The sequence below is a fragment of the Malaclemys terrapin genome, chromosome 9, assembly GCF_027887155.1.
Source record: "Malaclemys terrapin pileata isolate rMalTer1 chromosome 9, rMalTer1.hap1, whole genome shotgun sequence".
Classification (NCBI taxonomy): Eukaryota; Metazoa; Chordata; order Testudines; family Emydidae; genus Malaclemys; species Malaclemys terrapin.
Genome location: NC_071513.1, coordinates 41,175,049 through 41,201,943, shown reverse-complemented (window position 1 = coordinate 41,201,943; position 26,895 = coordinate 41,175,049). Strand labels below are relative to the sequence as shown.

Below are 26,895 nucleotides of genomic sequence, written 5' to 3'. Positions count from 1 at the left end.
AAAAGATGCACTGTCCTAGGGATGGGGGTTCCATGACCACCACTCCCAAGAGGAGGAGGAGGGTGGTGGTGGTCGGGGACTCCCTCCTCAGGGGGACTGAGTCATCTATCTGCCGCCCCGACCGGGAAAACCGAGAGATCTGCTGCTTGCCAGGAGCTAGGATACACGATGTGACGGAGAGACTGCCGAGACTCATCAAGCCCTCGGATTGCTATCCCTTCCTGCTTCTCCACGTGGGCACCAATGATACTGCCAAGAATGACCTTGAGCGGATTACTGCAGACTACGTGGCTCTGGGAAGAAGGATAAAGGAGTTTGAGGCGCAAGTCTTCAGAAACAGACTTCAAAGAGAAACAGAAGAACTAAAGTTCATTTGCAAATTCAACACCATTAATCTGGGCTTGAATAGGGACTGGGAGTGGCTGGCTCATTACAGAAGCAGCTTTTCCTCTCCTGGAATTGACACCTCCTCATCTATTATTGGGAGTGGACTACATCCACCCTGATTGAATTGGCCCTGTCAACACTGGTTCTCCACTTGTGAAGTAACTCCCTGCTCTCCATGTGTCAGTATATATTGCCTGCATCTGTAACTTTCACTCTATGCATCCGAAGAAGTGAGGTTTTTACTCATGAAAGCTTATGCCGAAATAAATCTGTTAGTCTTTAAGGTGCCACCAGACTCCTTGTTGTTTTTGTAGATACAGACTAACACGGCTACCCCCTGATACGAGGCGCAAGTGGTGTTCTCGTCCATCCTCCCTGTGAAAGGAAAAGGCCGGGGTAGAGACCGTCGAATCGTGGAAGTCAACGAATGGCTACGCAGGTGGTGTCGAAGAGAAGGCTTTGGATTCTTTGACCATGGGATGGTGTTCCAAGAAGGAGGAGTGCTAGGCAGAGACGGGCTCCACCTAACGAAGAGAGGGAAGAGCATCTTCACCAGCAGGCTGGCTAACCTAGTGAGGAGGGCTTTAAACTAGGTTCACCGGGGGAAGGAGACCAAAGCCCTGAGGTAAGTGGGGAAATGGGATCCTGGGAGGAAGCACAAGCAGGAGAGCGCAAGAGGGGAGGACTCCTGTCTCATGCTGAGAAAGAGGGACGATCATTGAGTTATCTTAAGTGCCTATACACAAATGCAAGAAGCCTGGGAAACAAGCAGGGAGAACTGGAAGTCCTGGCACAGTCAGGGAACTATGATGTGATTGGAATAACAGAGACTTGGTGGGATAACTCACATGACTGGAGCACTGCCATTGATGGATATAAACTGTTCAGGAAGGACAGGCAAGGCAGAAAAGGTGGGGGAGTTGCGTTGTATGTAAGAGAGGAGTATGACTGCTCAGAGCTCCGGTATGAAACTGCAGAAAAACCTGAGAGTCTCTGGATAAAGTTGAGAAGTGTGAGCAACAAGGGTGATGTCGTGGTTGGAGTCTGCTATAGACCACCAGACCAGGGGGATGAGGTGGACGAGGCTTTCTTCTGGCAACTAGCAGAAGTTGCTAGATCGCAGGCCCTGGTTCTCATGGGAGACTTTAATCACCCTGATATCTGCTGGGAGAGCAATACAGCGGTGCACAGACAACCCAGGAAATTTTTGGAAAGTGTAGGGGACAATTTCCTGGTGCAAGTGCTAGAGGAACCAACTAAGGGCAGAGATTTTCTTGACCTGCTACTCACAAACAGGGAAGAACTAGTAGGGGAAGCAAAAGTGGATGGGAACCTGGAAGGCAGTGACCATGAGATGGTCGAGTTCAGGATCCTGACACAAGGAAGAAAGGAGAGCAGCAGAATACGGACCCTGGACTTCAGAAAAGCAGACTTTGACTCCCTCAGAGAACAGATGGGCAGGATCCCCTGGGAGAATAACATGAAGGGCAAAGGGGTCCAGGAGAGCTGGCTGTATTTTAAAGAATTCTTATTGCGGTTGCAGGAACAAACCATCCCGATGTGTAGAAAGAATAGTAAATATGGCAGGCGACCAGCTTGGCTAAACAGTGAAATCCTTGCTGATCTTAAACGCAAAAAAGAAGCTTACAAGAAGTGGAAGATTGGACAAATGACCAGGGAGGAGTATAAAAATATTGCTCAGGCATGCAGGAGTGAAATCAGGAAGGCCAAATCACACTTGGAGTTGCAGTTAGCAAGAGATGTTAAGAGTAACAAGAAGGGTTTCTTCAGGTATGTTAGCAACAAGAAGAAAGTCAAGGAAAGTGTGGGCCCCTTACTGAACGAGGGAGGCAACCTAGTGACCGAGGATGTGGAAAAAGCTAATGTACTCAATGATTTTTTTGCCTCTGTCTTCACAAACAATGTCAGCTCCCAGACTGCTGCACTGGGCAGCACAATATGGGGAGAAGGTGACCAGCCCTCTGTGGAGAAAGAAGTGGTTCGGGACTATTTAGAAAAACTGGACGTGCACAAGTCCATGGGGCCGGATGCGCTGCATCCGAGGGTGCTAAAGGAGTTGGCGGGTGAGATTGCAGAGCCATTAGCCATCATTTTTGAAAACTCATGGCGACCGGGGAGGTCCCAGATGACTGGAAAAAGGCTAATGTAGTGCCCATCTTTAAAAAAGGGAAGAAGGAGGATCCGGGGAACTACAGGCCAGTCAGCCTCACCTCAGTCCCTGGAAAAATCATGGAGCAGGTCCTCAAGGAATCAATTATGAAACATTTAGAGGAGAGGAAAGTGATCAGGAACAGTCAGCATGGATTCACCAAGGGGAAGTCGTGCCTGACTAACCTAATTGCCTTCTATGATGAGATAACTGGCTCTGTGGATGAGGGGAAAGCAGTGGATGTGTTATTCCTTGACTTTAGCAAAGCTTTTGATACGGTCTCCCACAGTATTCTTGCCGCCAAGTTAAAGAAGTATGGGCTGGATGAATGGACTGTAAGGTGGATAGAAAGCTGGCTAGATCGTCGGGCTCAACGGGTAGTGATCAATGGCTCCATGTCTAGTTGGCAGCCGGTTTCAAGCGGAGTGCCCCAAGGGTCGGTCCTGGGGCCGGTTTTGTTTAATATCTTTATTAATGATCTGGAGGATGGTGTGGACTGCACTCTCAGCAAGTTTGCAGATGACACTGAACTAGGAGGTGTGGTAGACACACTAGAGGGTAGGGATCGGATACAGAGGGACCTAGACAAATTAGAGGATTGGGCCAAAAAAAACCTGATAGGGTTCAACAAGGACAAGTGCAGAGTCCTGCACTTAGGACGGAAGAATCCCATGCACTGCTACAGACTAGGGACCGAATGGCTAGGTAGCAGTTCTGCAGAAAAGGACCTAGGGGTCACAGTGGACGAGAAGCTGGATATGAGTCAACAGTGTGCTCTTGTTGCCAAGAAGGCTAACAGCATTTTGGGCTGTATAAGTAGGGGCATTGCCAGCAGATCGAGAAATATGATCGTTCCCCTTTATTCGACATTGGTGAGGCCTCATCTGGAATACTGTGTCCAGTTTTGGGCCCCACTCTAGAAGAAGGATGTGGAAAAATTGGAAAGAGTCCAGCGGAGGGCAACAAAAATGATTAGGGGTCTGGAGCACATGACTTATGAGGAGAGGCTGAGGGAACTGGGATTGTTTAGTCTCCAGAAGAGAAGAATGAGGGGGGATTTGATAGCAGCCTTCAACTACCTGAAGGGGGGTTCCAAAGAGGATGGAGCTCGGCTGTTCTCAGTGGTGGCAGATGACAGAACAAGGAGCAATGGTCTCAAGTTGCAGTGGGGGAGGTCCAGGTTGGATATTAGGAAAAACTATTTCACTAGGAGGGTGGTGAAACACTGGAATGCGTTACCTAGGGAGGTGGTGGAGTCTCCTTCCTTGGAGGTTTTTAAGGCCTGGCTTGACAAAGCCCTGGCTGGGATGATTTAGTTGGGAATTGGTCCTGCTTTGAGCAGGGGGTTGGACTAGATGACCTCTTGAGGTCCCTTCCAACCCTGATATTCTATGATTCTGTGATTAGATAGAAACGCTCTGGCGCCCTTCCTCGCTCATCCTGTCCACTGGCTTATAATGTGGGTATTTTGAAAAGTGTATGCTGACACCTAGAATTGACAGGGCAGGCAGTATTGAAATGTGTTAGCTGGTCAAGCTGAAACTTTGGCTCTCCTCCTAAGCACCTTGTCTTCGCTTGGACCTTAGCCACATTTTTTAAAAGCACTTTGGTCCCATTTTCAGAAGCGACGGAGGTGCTTAAGAGCTTATTTCATTGAAAGTCAATGGGTCTTAGGCTCTTAAGAGCCTGTCACTTTTGAAAATGGGATGTGGGCACCTAAGTCACTTAGGAAAATACAACTTCCCTGACTACACTAGAATTTAAAAATGTATTAGTTAAAACAGGCCCAGAGTATTACCCTGAGTTCAATGGGATTACTTATGGTATAAGGTACTATTCAATGTGAATGAAGGTATCACATTGACCCTTAAGTTGTACATTCTTTAGGGCAGGGGTCTTCTTTTCATTATATGCGTTTGCACAGTGTCTGATACGATGTGACCCTGATCCTGACTGGCCTCTACAGGCTATTGTAATAAAAGTAATCATAAAAAGGCAGATGACAGAACAAGGAGCAATGGTCTCAAGTTGCAGTGGGGAAGGTCCAGGTTGGATATTAGGAAACACTATTTCACTAGGAGGGTGGTGAAGCACTGGAATGCGTTACCTAGGGAGGTGGTGGAGTCTCCTTCCTTGGAGGTTTTTAAGGCCCGGCTTGACAAAGCCCTGGCTGGGATGATTTAGTTGGGAATTGGTCCTGCTTTGAGCAGGGGGTTGGACTAGATGACCACTTGAGGTCCCTTCCAACCCTGACATTCTATGATTCTATGATCAACATCCTTGAATTGTGGACATCAGAACTGGACACAATATTCCAGTAACAGTTGCATCGGTCTGAAGATAAAAGTAAAACAGCTTCTTTACTCCAACTCAAGAGTCCCTTGATTATGTATCCCAGGATGGCACTAGCCCTTTTGGCCACAGCGTTGCACTGGGAAACTATATACAGCTGATTATCCACCACAACTCACAAATCTTTTTCAGAGTCACTGCTTCCCAGGATAGAGTCCTCCATTGTGACTTACATTCTTTGTTCCTAGATGTATACATTTACCCATATTAAAACACGTTGTTTGCTTGCACCCAGTTTACCAAGTGATCCAGATCATGCCGTATCAGTGACCTGTCCTCTCGCTGTTTACCTCTCCCCCAATTTTTGAGTTGTGTGCAAACTTTATCCGTGATGATTTTGTTTTCTTCCGTTGATAAAAAGGTTAACTAGCATAAGGCCAAGAACTGACCCCACTAAAAACAATCCTGCTTATTTTGATTCCTTGTTTACAGTTAAATTTTGAGACCTATCAGCCAGTTTTTAATCCATTTAACGTGTGCCATATTAATTTTATATCATTCTAGTTTTTTAATAAAATGTTGAGCAGTATCAAGTCAATTTAAGCATATATCTTAGAAGTCTACTTTGAACCCTTGATTAATTCTACCAAAACAAGCTAAATTGATTTAGTCAGACTAATACCACTTTTCTGGCATAGGCAAGGTCTATAGGACTTGGAAAAGGTCACATTGAGCCAGCTCTCCTGAGCCCCAATCCAGTGTCTTAACCACAAAGTCATCTTTGCTCTCTGATTGAAATTATGGGAGTTATCTGAGGGTATGTCTACACTACGAAATTAGGTCGATTTTATAGAAGTCGATTTTGAAATTGATTTTATACAGTTGATAATCCCGAGTCTGCAGTAGCTCTTGTCACTTCTGCAGTCCAGCTCCACAGAGATGAGTGACTGCTGAATCCATGTAGCAACAGATCTATGCCCCCGGCAGTAGATCCTCCGATGTTCCACAAATCCTAAAACGGACCATCCGTTGCCGGTGTCCTCCATCTGCAGTTAGAAGAGAGACAGTTATTATTTTGGGGCATGTATTAGTTTAGCCAAGGGAGAGTTTAAGGGCCTGGGCTTTATGCTCCCTTACTGGAATCTATTCGTGGGTAGTCGTATTTGTAGTGTTCCCCATAGTGAATCTTCCCCCAGTTGTATCTATCCCTTAATAAATCTTCTTTCTATTTAAGGTTAGATTCTTTCTATCATTTAGGTCAATGCAACACGGGTGGGAGGCACACAGATTTCTAATTCTCCCAGTTGATAGATGCTGGTAGGAGTCAAACCTGTTGTATGTGTCACCTTCTTATTATTCTACACAGAGATTTGGGGTAACAAAACTCATGTGCAATGAGAATTACCTTTTAGTTTTACCATGACTGCTCTGAAATTTCAGTTTCTTTTTCTTTTACTTTCCTCCATCTTTGAAAATTAGCTTACCCTTCCTGCCTGCTGAGAATCTTAGATTCCGACAATAGAAATGTACTAATTTCTCTCTCTCTCTTACTGGCTTGTCATACATCAAATAAAGAGTTCTATAAAAAATACATTGATTGTGCGATGTTGACCTGTAGGAATGATGTTACACACTAAAAGTTATAACATTAGTTTGGCAGGAAAAGGAAGGAAGGAAGGAAATAGAATTCACTGGAGACTACCACTCCCTAAAATAGAACTGTTACACTTTAAAGGATGGAGCTTCTGAATGTCTTCAGTGGACTGTCCTATCAGTGCAGATAGGTGAATGGAGTGAAACTAGAAATCTTCATATAGAGCATTTCTTTTTCCGGGTATATTTACATAATAATAAGAAAATAATCCTTTAATCTCAAGAAATTATAAAATCCTCTACTGTGCTTGAAGAAAGGAATCAAAACACTGAAATCTTTGCTCCTTCCTATACAAACAAGTCAGTCTTTATAAAAAGAAAATTATTTCAAACACTCCAAAATGATACATAAAACTCCACCTACTCAAAAGATAGCAATGAAAATAACAGAGGTATGCTTTTAAACTTGCTTGTAAGGTGTTTTTGGTACATGATTATATTCTGTTAAGAATGTTGCTGCAATTCAAAATGGAGATTAGAAATTCAAGATGGCGCATATGTTAGGGAGGGTTTGAACTCCATCTTGGTGCCCTTCTTCATGGCATTTTCCCGCCAAAACTCTGTTTCCAGGCAGAATTGAGGGACTGAGAACTGGCTGGAACCGGCTGGGGGCAGGGCCTGTCAGAGTGGCCTCAGAAAGGCGCACCACAGAGAGCGTCTAAGGCTCGCTGTCAGCGCAGATCTGTTGATCTCCTGCTTCGGCAGTAGATCCTCCGATGTTCCAGAGATCCCAAGAGGGATCATCCGTTGCCGGTGTCCTCCATCTGCAGTTAGAAGAGAGACAGTTATTATTTGGGGGCATTTATTAGTTTAGCCAAGGGAGAGTTTAAGGGCCTGGGCCTTATGTTCCCTTATTGGAATCTATTTGTGGGTAGTCTTATTTGTAGTGTTCCCCATAGTGAATCTTCCCCCAGTTGTATCTATCCCTTAATAAATCTTCTTTCTGTTTAAGGTTGGATTCTTTCTATCCTTCAGTTCAATGCAACACGGGTGGGAGGCACACAGATTTCTAATTCTCCCAGTTGATAGATACTGGTAGGAATCGAACCTGTTGTATATGTCACCTCCTTATTATTCTACACAGAGATTTGGGGTAACAAACCCATGTGCAATGATAATTACCTTTTAGTTTTACCATGACTGCTCTTAAATTTCAGTTTCCTTTTCTTTTACTTTCCTCCATCTTTGCACATTAGCTTACCCTTTCTGCCTGCTGAGAATCTTAGATTCCGACAATAGAAATGTACTAATTTCTCTCTCTCCCTTTAGTGGCTTGTCATACATCACATAAAAAGAGTTCTATAAAAAATAAATTGATTACGCGACATTGACCTGTAGGAATGATGTTACACACTAAAAGTTACACCATTAGTTTGGCAGGAAAAGCAAGGAAGGAAGGAAATAGAATTCACTGGAGACTACCACTCCCTAAAATAGAACTGTTACACTTTAAAGGATGGAGCTTCTGAATGCCTTCAGTAGACTGTCCTTTAAAACTTATTACCAGACAATGTTAACATCCCCACAAACTGGAAGTAAACACAGAATATTAGCTTCTGTGTTTTAAAACTCCCCTCCCACTTGTACATGCTTTTCATCGTTTTAATTAAAAAACACGAAAACAAAATGTTAATCACCCTGCAAAGGGAATTATCAAAATTCTGCAACCACATGTTCTGAATGCTGCCAATTGCCAGGCTAAACAGGGGTACTCAACACTGAAAACTCAGTTATATTTTTATTGTTAAGCTCTATCCTCTATTTTTATGTGGTCCTATTACAATGTAATGCCACAGGACGCATCAAACTATTAAACACCTCTGACATGTTGAGCTAGTCTACAGGGAGTGAAGCAAACATTTACCTTTTTCTAAAGAGCATAGCTTGCAAAGTTGCTACTACTGTGTTCTAAAATTTACATCCTTTGGGACAATATTAAAAGACCCCTAGTCATTGCCAAATTGCGCAAATAGAGTAAAAAAATGATACTTATTTGGTTTCCTATAGACTGGCTCCATGTTGCAGGGAGAGCCTTGAATAATGTAATGCCTCCAACTGGCTGAACCGTCATGTAAGAGCTGGAGTCAATTATCCGGGCTATACGTCTTGGAAACTAACAAAAATCAGAAATGAGATTTTCAGTATTTGTGTGCTGAGTGCCCTTGTCAGTCTGGCAATTGAGGCATTCAGTGAATACAAGCTAAAGGGGCCAGAATTTTGACAATTCTTTTAACAGCAGGAGCACATTTCAGATCACCAAATTCTAAGAAGGATTTGTCTGTCTGGAGCCTTTGACACCCGTTAACTCCCAACAATACTAAAAAAAGCCAGAGTTCTCAGAAAGCTAAGTGCCAAGAAACAAAAATAGAGGGCTTTGTGAGTTTGTTTTGTTTGCTTAAGGACCTTGAACCTTCTGAACACTGCTAAAACTGTTAAATATCTATGTCTTGAAAACATTTGGAATCGGAGTATTCCCTCTTTTGCAGCACATTCTTTCAATGCATATTTCCAGTATGAAGCTTGATTAACTTTTAACTGAAACCAATCATCTGATTAATAGCAGGAAAGATAGGAAATGAACATAACATGGAGCTGAATTTAACAGTGTGATCATGAGAAGATGTTTTACAAATCTATGACAGCAAGGAATACTCCCAGTTTTACACACAGGAATGTCCTGAATCTCATATGTCATTCATTCCTGGCAAAGTCTGTCCTTTGTCTACATATACTTCATTCTCCCCCCCTCCACCCCCCAAAATACAACAGCAGTCAGTTACATAAGTGCTGGTCTAATTTGTGCCAGATTTAACTACTGTATACAATAACTTTTAATGAAGCATTTCATCTTCCTATCTGAACTGTGGGCTAGATGAGCAACTTAATCATACTACCAATTACATCTGAAGTGTCACAATACACAAAATATTTTAAAGCAATGCAAGACAAAATTTGCCCATGCAGATCTTTGTTTAATTTTAATAAAATGTCTTGACTCAGAGGAACTTTCATACCAGAGCAAATGTGAAAGCGAGAACATTTTCTACACAAGCAAGCAATCCTTTTACAGTCCTTTGCCTGAAACTTGCTAAATCCCCAGTTTCTACCGTTTTAAATGATCTAGGCTCCATCCTTGAAAGTCATTGGGAGTTTTGGGTGCCCAAGGACTGCAGCATCACCCCTTTTAACTATCATAAACTCTTTCTGGTTTTCAGCCTCGCTCCTCTTTCTGCTTAATTCTGCAGTGAAGTCATCATGAAATTGAGAGTCTGTTGCTGTAGAAGCAATCGTGATGTCACAAATTCAGCACTGCACTGTAGAAATATGGAGAAGATAGTGTTACCAGATGTGCCCATTACTTTGGGGTATGCTCATTTATTCGGGTTACTCTTCTGGGGAAGGGGATTCTGTAATCCTATCAATGTACTGCTTGTGTCACTTGTGTTTTCATATGGAGCTCTACTTCTCCCATCTGCAAGTCCCCTCCCAATGAAGGTATCCTGCAGGACCTAGGTTCCCTAGGGCTGGATTACTGCAGCCTTAGAAAACAGATAAACACCCATCCACCCCCAGCAAGTCTGAGCAGACCGGGTCAATCAGCACTGTCAAGCTGACCCCTTATATTTCTCTGGACTCACTGGGATGGATGAAGCAGCACTTTGAAACTGCCTCTCCTTATATGCCCCTGGGCTCCATGGACTGGGTCAAGCAGCACTTTCAAGCTGTTACCCTTATGCGTCCCAGATTCAGCACGTCCCTATCCCCAATCTCACAACACAATTGTACTGGCAATAAACTACTTGATGAGCAAACCCCACAGTATTTTGGGTGCTGCAGGGATCTTTAGCATAGGTAAAAGAAGCGTGGCTGTAGAGTGAATGGGGGAAGCTAAAAACACAAAAGTTTTTAGTAAAGTTCAGCAAGAGAGAGAGAAGCAACCAACTTAACCATAAAAGTTATTTATTGAATAATAGTGATAACTACACAAGGAGGGCTAAACCAACATAATCATACATGATTAAAGGTTAATACCTAAGGTAGAAAGGAAAACAGAGAGAGAGAAAGAGGGGGGATCTCACCCACTCCATGAGGCTTGAACTGGTCGGGGTTCCCAGATGATGGTGGTAGCTGAGGGTCCTGAATGCTGGAGACAGGCAGAGCTCCCAGCACGATCAGTCAGGAGAAGATGGAGTTCCAGTGGAACTGATGCATAGTTTGGATCTAAGCATCAGAACCCTGACTAGAGGGTGAGTAGGGATTTTTGTAGAGAAAATACAATTGTTCAAGGGAGAACACTAGATTTGTTTATAGGTAAGCTGATGACTCAAGAGTTTTCTTTAGACTAGACAATAGGAGCTGATCCCTCTTGGCTATGGGTGGTGTTTTCTTCCACGGAGCTCACAATGCAACTAGGCTGCTTCAGTATTTGGATATCAATTAAGGATTCATTACTAGAATTGGTCTGATAATTGCTGAGCTGGGTGTGTGCAGACATAGGTTCATTAGCATCTGGAGCAGAGATTCCCATGATGCAGTGCTTCCCTGCTTTTTCTGGTCCCAGAATTCAGTGTGGTTCTCTGTTCTCCATTCTGTATGTAAACTGAGATGTCTTCCTGTCCCATCTTCCATGCAGATGAGGCTAGGGGAGTTGTCTCTGCTCTCCATTCTGTATGCAATGGAGATGTCTTCATCTTGTCACCCTTGTCAGGAGGGGTCTAGGTGTGTCTCCCAACACCCTTCACTGCTCTCTGCAAGTTTTGTCCTCTGATATGTTTTGGTTTATGCAGAGGATGGGGGCGAGGGTGTCTTTCATGAGTCAGGCTGGATACTGCACCCTGGTTCCCCAAGAACACAGAGGTGTCTGGTATCAAGTCCCCCCGTTGATGGGGTGCTTGCGCTGAGCGAGTATCCCCATCACATCCTTCCTCCGTGGTACCGGGTCTGATCCTCCATCCATTGCAGCCGCTGCATCAGTCCTTGTATCCAACAAACCAGCAGAACCAGACCAATTGCTAGTATAATTTGGAAACCGATGATCACCACAATGAGGTGAAGCATGAAATTTAAAAAACCTGTTGCTCTGGGGCTCCACCCAAACAAAGTCTCCCACCAAGAGTGATGGCCTGTGTTTTTACCTTAATGGCAATGAGACCCATTCCCAGTGAAATGGGGGAAACCTCCTTGTTGAGCTCAGGATAGGCATTTAAATGTTGTACAGTCCATATAGGCACAGAAAACTTAATATCACAACTAACAATGGTGGTTACATTATAGAAACCACGATTAACCTAAGGCACCATAGGTGGACCCAATGTCCATTAATTAATACAATATTACATCTTGTCCTTACACACACACATGCTTTACCAATATAGACAATAACAGACCCCTCTTCCTGGATAAATCTAAGGAATGTTGAGACTTATTCTCAGGTTACCCATTCATCCCAACCCTTATGGCTAGTTCCTATCAGGGGAGCACATGCAGGTGCAATATGAATTTAAACCAAATTGCTGGCATGAGCTCGTCACCATGTGTGCCCTTTAATGGAATTACCCAGACTGGGGGACCTTGCTGAATCAAGTCATGTCCAGCTAAAGTCCAGTTCAGCAGTTCCCAGTTCACAACGAATTGTGTGATATTCTTGCCTGCTGGCGTGATCAGAGACAGCTTCAGTTCCTCTCCGGGTAACGGAGGTGTCTGAGTTCCAATGACAATGATGACAGGTAGGGGCATGGTTGTTCCCCAAACAGCGGAGGAAACCAGGGCTACCCTGCACCTTCCGCCACCTCGGAGGCTGTCACTGGGTGTGTTTGATGGTGTACGTCCCGTTCGAGACCACAAAGGCTTACAGAAGAATGGGATGGAGTCTGGGGTGGTCTTAGTTCCATAACAAAACTTGAGTGACTCTCCAGTGGCACTCTGCGTGCAATTGGCAACACTTTCCCAGAGGCAACCTGAGTAGTTGCCAACAGCGTAGAACTGGTAACGATGCTGCAGGGCCAGGGGCCCTCACAAATCATAACCCAGAGCCACTCACAAATCATGCAGAGAAAGGCACCAGCCAAATCCCCACAGCTCCCAGCCTTGTGCCACCAGAATATATTATCCTAGAGTGGCACGGCCGCTTTTTTTGTTTGTTTGTTCCGCTCTGGCCACCCTGTAGGAGGCGGCGCACGGAGGACAGGAGCGCCCTGCAGCAAGCTCGGCAGGGCAGTCCTTGTCCTTCCCTCCCCGCCAACTAGAGAGGAGCCCAGCCGGCAGGGGTGCGGCACGGCGGGAGGGGCCGCGTGGCCGCGCCCCGCTGTAGCCCTGGTCGACCCCCTTCTCTCTCTCTCTCGCCCTCTCCCTCCTCCTCCCCCCGGTAGCTGATCCCCCTGCACCTGCGCTCTGGCCGCGCCGCAGGTTTTTTGTGGTTTTTTTGCTTTGCTGTTCTGGCTGCCCCATTTTATTTTTATTTATTTATTTTTTTGCTTGGGGCAGCCAAAAAGCCAGAGCCGGCCCTGCCCTCTACAGCTGTAGATGCACTGTATAATTAAGTGCATTATATGGATTTTAGTCCTTCCTCTGGATCCCTGGATGTCAAAACAGCTTCATGATCCCTCTCAATGAAAGATCTGAGATGCACAGAAAAAGCCAAGGTGATATTTTGTGAAAACTAATTAGCTAATAAAAAGCAAAGTATGTGCCCCAAACCTTTTCAACTAAGGTACTCAAAGATAAAAAGGTTTTAGAATAACATGGCCTTTGAATCAGAGATCTTCTATTAAAATGTAACTCACCCAACAAATGTTTCTAGGCACCGCAGCCCCAGCAAGGGCGCTGAAAAACAAAATCAGCCTCATGTTTGAAGGGTTATCCAGAAACAGAAGACCGATGATCTAGCAAGCAAGGTCATATTTATATATGGGGCCTGACATGGCTCCCCTCTTCAACTAAAGTGGTATCTGAATCCCATATGATTGAATTCCCACATATGTCAAAACTCTCAAGGTAGTTGGGCAGATAAGGATGTAATGTCTCCTCTAAGGGTACTTTGCACTCTGATGTTGTGATAATTGGCAGCTGGCTGAGCCAAATTCAGCAAAGCTGGCACAGGAAGGTGTCAAGTTCAAAGCTTTGCCCGCAAAGCTCTATGTGCCCTAGAGGAGATTCAGCCCTCAAGAAGGAGATGGTGTTTCCCCCAGTGGCGCTGGAGGCAGCCTTAATGCCTGTTGGAAATGCATAGGAGCTCCACTGCCGTATGCTCTGCCCAGCCTGGCCCTACCCCCTTTCACAAGTATGGCTCACTTCTGTATTGCAGTGGCTCTGTTCCTGTAACTACGGTTGTTGCCATTTTTCCCTGTTGCACCCTGGTACTCAGCAGAAGTTCAGCTTCGTTCCTCAATGAATTTGTCCCACTATACTTAAGATGGAGGAACTCCTGTGTTACATCTGCTGTGGAAAGAGATGTCTTCACTAGGCCATGCCAAGGCAATGATATTTATATTTTTAAATAAGCACACTCTTATACATACATTAGCCAGCACACTGTGCTGGGTATATTTATTGTCTGTAGCCAAGTTTTATTGGCAAGTCACGTGGTGATACCCCGGAGGAATTCTCTTCTAAAGAACTGCTCTTCCCATGAGGAGGTGGCATGGGATTAAAGAAATGCTGGGACAGCCATTTTCTTGTCCTCTTGGCTTTGCAGTGAAGGCAGGGTTGTTCGCTGATCCAGTGGCTCCCCGTATTCCTTAGCTTCCGTAGTTCTATCTTTCTCTGCCTAGGCTAGCTGTGGTGGGGATATATTCTGTTTTATTTTCCTTCCCCGAGGATGCCCCTGAATCCAAGTTCTCGCTATTTATGTCTGAGGAGTCGCTATCACAGACAGTCTGCTGGCTGAGCTTTGAGTCGAACCTTGCTTTCTTTCTTTCTAAGTAGGCCCAGGCTGCAGCCATCTCTGAATAGAGGGCAGGATCAGCGGACTGGCAGGTGTGCTCTTTGTTTTTCCCGTTGAAGAACTTGCTGAGGAAATCCCCGACGTTGAAGCTGCTGTGACGCATGCAGACAGATTCCCTGGGAACTAACAGAAGAAAAATAGCTTAGCCACACTGTAATCCATAGATTCATAGATTATAGGACTGGAAGGGACCTCGAGAGGTCATCGAGTCCAGTCCCCTGCCCGCATGGCAGGACCAAATACTGTCTAGACCATCCCTGATAGACATTTATCTAACCTACTCTTAAATATCTCCAGAGATGGAGATTCCACAACCTCCCTAGGCAATTTATTCCAGTGTATAACCACCCTGACAGTTAGGAACTTTTTCCTAATGTCCAACCTAGACCTCCCTTGCTGCAGTTTAAGCCCATTGCTTCTTGGTCTATCCTTAGAGGCTAAGGTGAACAAGTTTTCTCCCACCTCCTTATGACACCCTTTTAGATAACTGAAAATTGCTATCATGTCCCCTCTCAGTCTTCTCTTTTCCAAACTAAACAAACCCAATTCTTTCAGCCTTCCTTCATAGGTCATGTTCTCAAGACCTTTAATCATTCTTGTTGCTCTTCTCTGGACCCTCTCCAATTTTTCCACATCTTTCTTGAAATGCGGTGCCCAGAACTGGACACAATACTCCAGCTGAGGCCTAACCAAACCAGAGTAGAGCGGAAGAATGACTTCTTGTGTCTTGCTCACAACACACCTGTTAATACATCCCAGAATCATGTTTGCTTTTTTTGCAACAGCATCACACTGTTGACTCATATTTAGCTTGTGGTCCACTATAACCCCTAGATCCCTTTCTGCCGTACTCCTTCCTAGACAGTCTCTTCCCATTCTGTATGTGTGAAACTGATTTTTTCTTCCTAAGTGGAGCACTTTGCATTTGTCTTTGTTAAACTTCATCCTGTTTAACTCAGACCATTTCTCCAATTTGTCCAGATCATTTTGAATTATGACCCTGTCCTCCAAAGCAGTTGCAATCCCTCCCAGTTTGGTATCATCCGCAAACTTAATAAGCGTACTTTCTATGCCAATATCTAAGTCGTTAATGAAGATATTGATCAGAGCCAGTCCCAAAACAGACCCCTGCGGAACCCCACTTGTTATGCCTTTCCAGCAAGATTGGGAACCATTAATAACAACTCTCTGAGTACGGTTATCCAGCCAGTTATGCACCCACCTTATAGTAGCCCCATCTAAATTGTATTTGCCTAGTTTATCGATAAGAATATCATGCGAGACCGTATCAAATGCCTTACTAAAGTCTAGGTATACCATATCCACAGCTTCTCCCTTATCCACAAGACTCGTTATCCTAGCAAAGAAAGCTATCAGATTGGTTTGACACGATTTGTTCTTTACAAATCCATGCTGGCTATTCCCTATCACCTTACCATCTTCCAAGTGTTTGCAGATGATTTCCTTAATTACTTGCTCCATTATCTTCCCTGGCTCAGAAGTTAAACTAACTGGTCTGAAGTTTCCTGGGTTGTTTTTATTTCCCTTTTTATAGATGGGCACTATATTTGCCCTTTTCTAGTCTTCTGGAATCTCTCCCGTCTCCCACGATTTTCCAAAGATAATAGCTAGAGGCTCAGATACCTCCTCTATTAGCTCCTTGAGTATTCTAGGATGCATTTCATCAGGCCCTGGTGACTTGCAGGCATCTAACTTTTCTAAGTGATTTTTAACTTGTTCTTTTTTTTATTTTATTTGCTAAACCTACCCCCTTCCCATTAGCATTCACTATGTTCGACATTCCTTCAGACTTCTCGCTGAAGACCGAAACAAAGAAGTCATTAAGCATCTCTGCCATTTCCAAGTTTCCTGTTACTATTTCTCCCTCTTCACTGAGCAGTAGGCCTACCCTGTCTTTGGTCTTCCTCTTGCTTCTAATGTATTGATAAAAAGTCGTCTTGTTTCCCTTTATTCCCGTAGCTAGTTTGAGCTCATTTTGTGCCTTTGCCTTTCTAATCTTGCCCCATAGTGACCCTTACTCCATGGTGGTAGTGCCTTCAGGTTCTCCTTCCTTTGAAGGGCTAGGAAGGCTGATAGAGAGTAGGCAAACCTGATATAAAAATATATCCTCACAGGCAGCAGTGGGTAAAGCTTACATCAGTGGATAAAGACCACATCCATATAGCTAAAAAACACCAACCTTGGAGGCCATGCGTCCCTTGAGGAACCTCCCTTAGGTCTAATCCTAACCTGCCCTGCTTTCGTTTAAGGCCACTGCTTCTTGTAATATGTCCTTAGTCAACTTAGAAAATAGGTCTCCCCTTTATGGGGTTCCCCTTCACATTCTCAGACAAAGGGGAGCCTAAGGCAGAGATCCTGTCTGTATTCATGTACACTAGCTGCCCCACCATGCTATACCATCACCTCCACACACCCAAACAGAAGCTTGTAGGACAGCAGCAGTCAAGGACACATGGCAAGGAAGCATTGTGCAAACACATGGCCAAAACATGGACAGCCTTGGCCTCTAACGGATCATGGGTTTTGGGGGCTGAATCCAGTCTGTTCCAGGAGGAGCAAACTCTCCTTCTCTCCCTCCAAAGGATAGGTAAGCAGCACGCTCTGCCACTAGAGCCTGGAACTCACCACTAGTGAATTTCCCATTTCCAAAAGGAGAATAACCTGGGTAGGGGGTAATTTGACCCTTAGGTCATATCCTTTCAGTATTTAATAGAATGATCCTACCTTCTCTTCTCATTTGATTCCTTTAAAAACAGGGCAAGAGAACCTGTGTCTTCTTAGAGCAATATTACAGCTCCCTTCATTGCCCATGTTCTATACCGCATGGATTCAGAGCCTGCTAATCTGTGCTGGCAGACATTAACCAGTCTCCCATGGTTGGCAGGCCAGCAACCACTCATTTTGTAGTAGTGACGACGCTGTGCATGAACTGAGGAGAAGGCAGGATACCTAATCATTGCATAACACTGGCAGTGGCAAAGCAGAGATCCGGGGAGGATCTTGAAGAGGATCATGGATAGGTAAAAGTAAAGGCTTAGATGCATCTTGTAAACCAAATTGGATTAGATTTGTCTCATTCCTCATTTCTTACTTGCAGGCAGCCTGACTGTGTGTACTCAGCCTATGGTAGCTGGCTACATGTAAACTTGGCAATTCCTGCATCAGGGAATCATTGTGTAGCATGGAGGGCAGTGTATCATGTAAGCTGAACAACAGCCTGTCTGTAATAAAACAATGAATCCTGCCCAAGCAGTGTCTGCCTCCCTTTTTCCCAGGAGTTAGACTGCCACATTCACACTACCCCTGAGTTACAATTACTGAAGTCCTTTAACCATGATTCCTTTTACATGAGACCTTTCAATCTGTTGATCATCATTTTTGCATCTATTTGTATTCTTTCTATTTTATCACTATCTTTTTAACTGTGAGATACCCAAATCTGTACACACTGGATCAAATTCAGCTCTGTTCATGCTGGAGTTCATGTGAAGTTCATACAGTTCAGTGGAGATATTCTGGATTTACACATATATACATGAGAGAATTTTTCCCATTATTCTATGTGGGGCCTCACTGATGCTTCATACAGAAGAATTATTACCCCCTTATAACTAAAAATGCTTCTCTTTAGAGATCACATTTACTTTTTAATCCTCAGTCCACTATTCCTCTTTTTAAAACCCTTTTGATAGCCTAATAGAACTCAAATTTACCTTCTGATTTGCTAGTCCCTTTGCCAGAAGGTAGTCCTTCATCTCGGCATTTCTGGTCAATCTGTGTTTCAGAAAAACATGAATAAATGGTACAGAGTTTGCTATTTAGAAGGATTTTTAATAATTTCTACTCAGTGGATACTGCAACAATGTACAACATTGTTTCTTAAGTGGGCTAGTGAAAGATGTCATCCTGATTGTCCTGGAGAATAACGTCGATTATTCATATAGAACACATATAGCAATGGCAGCAGCAGTGCAGACTTCTCCATGTTGCCCTGCTGTTGAGCCTCAACACTGACCAGGAGGAAACCTTCTAGTGATGGGAGGAGTGTTCAATGTCTTTGGCCTTTGTGCTGAGACGGACAATAAGGGTGAGGGACAATAAGTGATAATGAGTTTTGTGGTGAGAACATTTGTCGACTGGAAACTGGACTGAGACCCCACATTTGTTTCTCAGGGGCCACCAGATAGTTTTTGGGTGGCAACATCTTTCAATACAAACTTGAGTTGGACTTGAACCAATGATGTGGAGGTGAAGGACTCTATTCATTACCACTCCTCTGAGCCATCCAGTTCAGCCCCTCATAGCACAATTTATTAGTAGTAACTGATGATTAACAATTAATTATTATAAATAACACACTGTTTTTAAAAAAGTTTGGGGCATTTGTCTCAAGAGCTATCACAAGAAGTGGTCAGAACATGTTGATGACATCATTTTTGGAACCATAGTAAGATGGATGTGTAATCTAAGCACAAAGAAGACCTATTGTATTATGTTGTGAAGTTGCATTTGCTCCAAACTTGATGTGTTTAGGTTTTTAGACCTGTTCCTGTGAGGTGCTGGGTGCCTTCAACTCCATTTCAAGTTCATGGGAGCTCAGGAAAATCAGTGCCTGCTAGGATTGGGCCCCTAATGTCGCACAATAATTCTGTTTTCATTTTTATGTTTCTGTTGCTTTTGTTCCCATGTTTGGGAAACGGATCAAAGATTGAAGGGCTTCCAGAACAACTGAAACCCTTTGATCACCATCCCGATGGGCTGGCTCTATAGCACCATCCTCCACCCCCTTCTTCTTTCCTCCCTTCCCCAGGGCAACAGTCTCTTCTTACTATGTGCCTGTTGTGGGCACCCGCTGCTCCTGTCTTTGGGTGGCTGGCACAGCTGCTACTGCTAAATATGTGTTTGATGGTCAGCTGCAGTTCTGGGTCCCCCCTACACTGTTCCTCTCTCTGTTGTTGCTCCCCTTAATGTCCCAGTCTTCCACTCCCACCTAGTCTTCTCACCTCAAAATGTTGTTGTGACAGGATTGCCAGGGTGCAACCTGGGACTGTGCCCCTTTAACTCACTAATGTGGGTTGTCTCTGTCAATAACTTACTGGTGACAAGCAGCGAACCCCTCCAGATGCTATTACCACTCAGTACAACCACAGATGCAGCCCCATACCCAGCCAGATTGTATGAATGCTCCCAGAGCCACTCACAAATCATGCAGAGAAAGGCACCAGCCAAATCCCCCCAGCTCCCAGCCTTGTACCACCAGAATATATTATCTTGCAACTCCTCCAGACCCTTTCTTGAGCAATTCAAGTTTATTAATTGATTCACCATTTCCTCAATGGAAAGTGGAAATGCACCAGCCTTTGTAACCTGAGCAGATTTACCAAGCACTTCAGTCAAACCCACTGGTCAGGATAAACACTAGACTAAGTTTATTGATTACAGAAGATGGATTTTAAAGGATTATAAGTGATAGGCAAAAGTCAGAGTAATTACCAAAGGAAAATAAAAGATAAGCACACAGTCTAAATTCTCAATCTTATTAAACTAGGCAATATCTGGACTAAGCAGTTTTTCTCACCCCGCTGGATACTGCAGGTTGGTTACAGTCTTTCATATGCAGGCTCTCCCTGGTAGCCTGGGAACCAGTCTCTTCAGCTCCAGAATTCTCCTCATTGCCTTCAGTGTAGGTTGGAGACAGGGCCGGCTCTAGGCACCAGCAAAGCAAGCAGGTGCTTGGGGTGGCAAATTTGCAGGGGCACAAGAATCCAGCATGAGGGTTGAGAACCAACAGGGAGCCCTGGGAGCTGTAGTTCCTTGGTTAGCTCCCTGCCTATAGAGCCAGCCCTGGAGCAGGGAAAGAACTACATTTCCCAGCATTCCCTTGGCTGCAATTAACAGGAAAGGGAGGGGGAAGGAGTGTAGAACTGAAACCTCATGCTACAGCTTGCTGTGAATGGTAGGGACAGAGCCAGCTCTAGGTTTTTTGCCGCCCCCCACCTCAAAGAGGACCCAGAGTGCTGGCGGGCGGCTTGGCGGGAAGAGGCCTGCGGGGTAACACGGCACCGGTTTCCCAGGAATGGGGCGTTTCGTTCGTTATCAGCACAGCTAAGATGGTGACATTTCAAAAGGCAACAAAACGCCACGTTAGGAGAATCCTGATCTCCCATGGTCAGGGGGCTGGAGAGCTCAGGGTCTTTTATCTCTAGTCCCCCAGCTGGAACCCAACCCAGACAGCTGTTCAGTGACCTATGTGAAATGGGTACATGGCACAGCGCAGCACAACAGTCCACAGTGTCGCTGGTCCAGGGACCTCCACTGCTCCCTACAAACGGTCTTCCCCTCCTCCCCTCCAGGCAAAATAAGTGACACGCCCACTTCACAGGGACTTCTCCTGAGAACGGATGGGGAGAGAAGTGAAATCCCACAGCAAATCAGAGGTCAAGTAGGAAACAGCACCCAGGAGTCCTGGCTCCGAGTCCTCTGCTTGGCCCACTGGAGGAGATCAGCGAGAATGCCAGCAACGGTGCCAGACATGACAGCAGTTTTGTAACATACACACCCAGCCGCTGGGGACTAGACTGAGACCCCCACCCCCCCGCCCCAACTCATTTAACGTGGGGGCTACCGAGCAGACGTCAGATGTGAAAACTTCTGGTGACCATCCAGGTGAGTTGCAACCCAGCTGGTGACCTAAAGAGTGAAAGGCTCCAATAACACATTAGCAATCCCCTTCCTGCCACCAACACAGGTGGGCTGTGAACTGGCACCCTAAAGGTATGAGGCTCTGTGACATTTAAAGACACTTTATCCTAAGACTGTGCAGAAGCCAGTCAATAGTCCTGGTCACCGGCTTTCTGGGCTGGCTATTTGCTGACGCGCCCGAGCTGTCGGCCGGAATGAACTGCATGGCCCTGTTTGCATTTCAGTTCTGCTTTCACTCACTCCAGCTGTCAGTTAAAATGAAGCACCTATTAAAAGAAGAATTCATTTGGGGAAAAGCCAAATGCTCTTAGAAGAAGAGAGAAGGGGGAAGATTAATCAGCTTTGGGGCTGGGTGATCTTTTTTGCAGGTTCCCCACAGCTCCACCAGGGCTGATAATGCATCGGGCTGGCAGGCATCTTGTCTACCAAGTCCAGTTTGGAGAGTCACATGTGCAGTGGCTTCATATGGACAGGGGAGGAGAGGGTTAAACGCACCCAGGGGTTTGGTTCTGTCCTGCCCTGCAGGGACAAGCTGTGATGGGGGGAGGAGGAGACTGCAGTTGTGACAACCCCAGAAAAAGAGGAAAATGTTGCTTTTCATACCAAAAAACCCCCTAATTTTAAAGCCTCCCAGAGAGAGGAGGAAAGAGAGAAAGCTGCATGCGCAGGCCACACCCCACATTTCTCACCATATTTTGCAGCCCTGAGAGGCAGAGGCACCGGAACATAAGGGCCAATGGGCCATGGCCCTCCCACTTTTTGAAAGTGTATAGGTGTGGCCCCCATCCACTTTTCGCCAGGGGCCCCTCCTCTTCCCCCTGAGGCCCTGCCCCCCGGCCAGGCAGGAAGCTGGAGCCTAGCCCAGGTACAAGCGGCCCGGGGAGCCTGAGCAGCTGTGGGGAGTCGCAGACCCAGGGGCTGCTCTCGGGTCCCCCACCCTGGGCAGCTTGGCCAAAGGGCAGGGCCTCAGGGTGGGGAAGCAACCAAAGTGTCGGATTCTTTCTGCTGTGCACTGAGCGGTGCTAAGCATGTCAGGGTTTTTTTAGGCTGCAGGAGACACAGGCCAGGTTCAATTCTTGATGTTGTGGTACCCTGTAGCCTGGCGTTTCTGGGTGTCATGTTCTTCTGACTCAATGTAACGGATTAGACGGGGTCACGTTGTTTCAATGGGACTCAAGGTTTCATTTATCAGAGGGTAGCCGTGTTAGTCTGTATCTACAAAAACAACTAGGAGTCTGGTGGCACCTTAAAGACTAACAGATTTATTTGGGCATAAGCTTTCATGGGTAAAAACCTCACTTCTTCAGATGCGTAGAGTGAAAGTTACAGAAGGTTTCATTATCCACCTCCCACAGGATGGACCATAGGATAAAAAATACAGTAACATCTACCTCACTGGGGGTGAGGGGGTGGCGTGGATTGATGTTCATTCTGCGATTCTAAGAGAGAGCCACTATCTAAGTGCTAACAACAAACAATAAATAGCAATACCAGCTCTTATAAAGGGATTTTCATCAGTAGATCTCAAAGCACTTCACAATTTTACATCATGTGTCTCCAAACAGGTATTACTCACCACTATGTACTTCTCTCTAGTGAGAGATTCGGGGGAGTCCTGGAGCATCCTCCACAGGCTGTCTACTACACTGAATTCCCAGGAGAGGAACTTTACTAGTGTATAAGCCACTTAGATCAGAATCATTGTGGCCCGCACTGAAATGTAGCCAGCGCTGGGATGGAATGAGGCAGCACCAATGCACTGAATCGCCGTGGGACACGAAGAATCCGGAAATTCCGGGAGGCAGAATGCAATTACCCAGCATGGAGTTTGCCCAGGGCAAATGGGTTAAAGCACCGAAAGTTCTTTGATAACCACAAGTGCCTTGGGTTTACATCTAATCTGAGGGACGGTCCCTCCGCCAACAGGGCTTCATGGCGCCGTTTACACGCACGGAAATGCTCAGCTATCGGTTCCCATCTGCAAGAAAGCCATCCGCACCCTGGAACGGATTGGTTTTCTCAGAGCCAGTATCAGCCGTCGCCGATGGATCCCTCTTCCCATGTAACTCGGACATGCCCTGTCCACCGGGAGCCCAGCTACATCTGCCAACAGCCACAACTCCTATGAACCTCTGTGGCAGGCCTGGCAGCGCATCGCCCCTTTGTGGCAGGGGTGGAATGGGGTGTCAGAACCTCGCCACTCCCAAGTTCACGTGCCTACCCCTCTGTGGGTGGCCCAATCTCTCCATGAAATCACCCCTTGTTTGGGGTAGCATGACCTAATGGCCAGAGTCCACATAAATTGCTCCCAGCATTGGAGCAGTGCGGCCCAATGGCCAGAGTCCATATAGCTCCCCACTCGCAGGCGGGGTAGTGCGGCCTAGCGGCCAGAGTCCATGTAACTCACCCCAAGTGTCAGGGCAGTGAGGCCCAATGGCTAGGGTCCATATGTCTATGCATATCTAATTTTATATATATATAATATGGGAAGTTTATAGAAATGAATATAAAACAGAACTAGGAATTGTAGAAAATTGATAAGGGAAGCAAAAGAATAAAAAGAGCCTTCTATGGTCAGCAGAGTTAAGGAAAATAAGAAGTTTTTTACACTATATTAGGAACAAATAATCCTAATAATAGCATTCTTCATTATTGTCCATTATTGGATGGATGGATGGTATTTGACTATTACTAGATGGAAAAGATAAAATTATCAATAATAATTCAGAAAAGGAAATAGTGTTCAATAAATATTAGGCAATTAGCCAAAGACTCAAAAAGTAAATAGTAAAATGTTTTTTAAGTACATCATAAGCAGGAAGCCTGCTAAACAACCAGCGGGCCCGCTGGATGATCGAGATGCTAAAGGAGCACTCAAGGACGATAAGGCCATTGTGAAAAACTGAATTAATTCTTTGTATTGGTCTTCATGGCTGAGGATGGGAGGGAAATTCCCAAACCTGAGCCATTCTTTTTAGGTGACAAATCTGAGGAACTGTCCCAGATTGAGGTGTCATTAGAGGAGGTTTTGGAACAAATTGATAAATAAGTCACCAGGACCAGGTGGTAGTCACCCAAGAGTTCTGAAGGAACTCAAATGTAAAATTGTAGAACTACTAACTGTAGTTTGTAACTTATCATTTAAATCAGCTTCTGTACCAAATGACTGGAGGATAACTAATATGACTCCAATTTTTTAAAATGGCTCCAGAGGTGATCCCAGCAATTACAGACCAGTAAGCCTGACAGTACTGGACAAACTGGTTGAAACTACAGTAAAGAACAACATTGTCAGCCATATGGATGTACATAATTTGTTGGGGAAAAGTCAACATGGTTCCCTTTTGTAAAGGGAAATCATGCTTCACCAATCTACAAGAATTCTTTGAGGGGGTCAAAAGCATGTGGACAAGGGGGATCCAGTGGATATAGTGTACTTTCAGAAAACCTTTGACAAGGTCTCTCACCAAAGGCTCTTAAGCAAAGTAAGCAGTCTTGGGATAAGAGGGAAGGTCCTCTCATGGACTGTTAACTAGTTAAAAGATAGGAAAAAAAGGGTAGGAATAAAAAAGGGGTAAACGGTGAGGTGGCAAAATTTGCAGATGATACAAAACTACTCAAGATAGTTAAGTCCTAAGCAGACTGCGAAGAGCTACAAAAAGATGTCACAAAACTGGGTGACTGGGCAACAAAATGGCAGATGAAATTCAGTGTTGATAAATGCAAAGTAGTGCACATTGGACTACATAATTCCAACTATACTTATAAATAATGTAGTCTAAATTAGCTGTTACCACTCAAGAAAGAGATCTTGGAGTCATTGTGGATAGTCCTCTGAATTCATCCACTCAATGTGCAGCGGCAGTCAAAAAAGTGAACAGAATGTTGGGAATCATTAAGAAAGGGATAGATAATAAGACAGAAAATATCATATTGCCTTTATATAAATCCATGGTATGCCCACATCTTGAATACTGAGTACAGATGTGGTCGCCCCATCTCAAAAAAAATATATTGGACTTGGAAAAGGTTCAGAAAAGGGCAACAAAAATGATTAGGGTATGGAATGGCTGCCATATGAGGAGGGATTAATAAGACTGGGACTTTTCAGCTTGGAAAAGAGACGACTAAGGAGGGATATGATAGAGGTCTATAAAATCGTGTCTGGTGTGGAGAAAGTAAATAAGGAAGTGATATTTACTCCTTCTCATAATAAAAGAACTAGGGGTCGCCAAATGAAATTAATAGGCAGCAGGTTTAAAAACAAAAAAAAAAGGAAGTATTTTTTTCACACAATGCACAGTCAACCCGTGGAACTTGTTGCCAGAGGATGCTGTGAAGGCCAAGACTATAACAGGGTTAAAAAAAGAACTAGATAAATTAATGGAGGATAGGTCCATCAGTGGCTATTAGCCAGGATGGACAGTGATGGTGTCCTTAGTCTCTGTTTGCTAGAGGCTGGGAATGGGTGACAGGGGATGGATCACTTGATGATTCCCTGTTCTGTTCATTCCCTCTGAAGCACCTGGCATTGGCCACTGTTGGAAGACAGGATACTGGGCTAGATGGACCCTTGGTCTGACCCAGTGTGGCTGTTCTCATATTCTTATATTTCTGTTCTGTATTTGGGGAAGAACTCACGATCTACTCATTGTGATGGGATCCCCAGGGTACAACCTGGAACTATGTGACCACCATCTAGCTGCTTCTTCTAGTGACAGTGACCTTAGTGCTGGAGAAAGGAGCCAGCCTGCCTGCCGCAGAGAATGACACTCCCTCATATTCCTCAATGCAAACGACCCTCCATGCCCACACGTGCCCCAGCCCAGAGTGGAAGGGACCTCACTGCCTCAGGGCCTCACAACAAAGGACAGTAACTACAAGGGTGTGAGTGATTGCTGGACCCAGACTAGGAGGAAGTCTAATTTGTAAAAGAAGCCTATTGGAACATCTCTGAGGGTGAGATTTACCTGCATTTAGTTTCTTACTGTATTAGGCTTAGACTTGCGTGTTTTATTTTATCTTGCTTGGTAACTTACTCTGTTCTGTCTGTTATTACTTGGAACCACTTAAATCCTACTTTTTATATTTAATAACATCACTTTTTACTTATTAGTTAACCGAGAGCAAGCAATTAATTCCTGGGGGAGCAAACAGCTGTGCATATCTCTCTATCAGTGTTATAGAGGGCGAACAATTTATGAGTTTACCCTGTATAAGCTTTATACAGAGTAAAACAGATTTATTTGGGGTTTGGATCCCATTGGGAACTGGATATCTGGGTGTTGGAGACAGGAGCATTTCTTAAGCTGTTTTCAGTTAAGTCTGCAGCTTTTGGGGGATGTGGTTCAGACCTGGGTCTGTGTTTGTAGCAGGCTAGCGTGTCTGGCTCAAACCAGGCAGGGCACTGAAGTCCCAAGCTGGCAGGGAAAACAGGCTCAGAGGTAGTCCCATCACATCAGGTGGCAGTTCCCAAGGGGGTTTCTGTGACCCAACCTGTCACACGGCACTTGTACATGTCCATAATAGTCTGAACGTATACCTCTTGCAGATTGCGTGTCCACAGGCATCACCTCTAGGGACGCTGTCATAAGCCTTTTCCAAGTCCACTAACACTAAATGCAATTCCTTGTGTTTTGCCCTGTACTTCTCTGGCCCCACCTACCTCCCCAGGGAAAGAGCCACCTGGGATTGGTGCAGAGGCTGGGCCAGTCTCAGCCAGTCACAG

The 26,895-nt window shown here is 45.0% G+C and overlaps 1 protein-coding gene across 1 annotated transcript; it reads right to left on the bottom strand.

The window, feature by feature from the left end:
- Positions 1-7,242: 7,242 nt before the first annotated feature.
- LOC128843154 (serine-rich single-pass membrane protein 1-like) lies at positions 7,243-16,488 on the bottom strand. The gene is given in 4 exon segments (XM_054039733.1): positions 7,243-7,266; positions 14,093-14,271; positions 14,274-14,560; positions 16,484-16,488. Coding segments are annotated over 4 exon segments (495 nt in total).
- Positions 16,489-26,895: the final 10,407 nt, after the last annotated feature.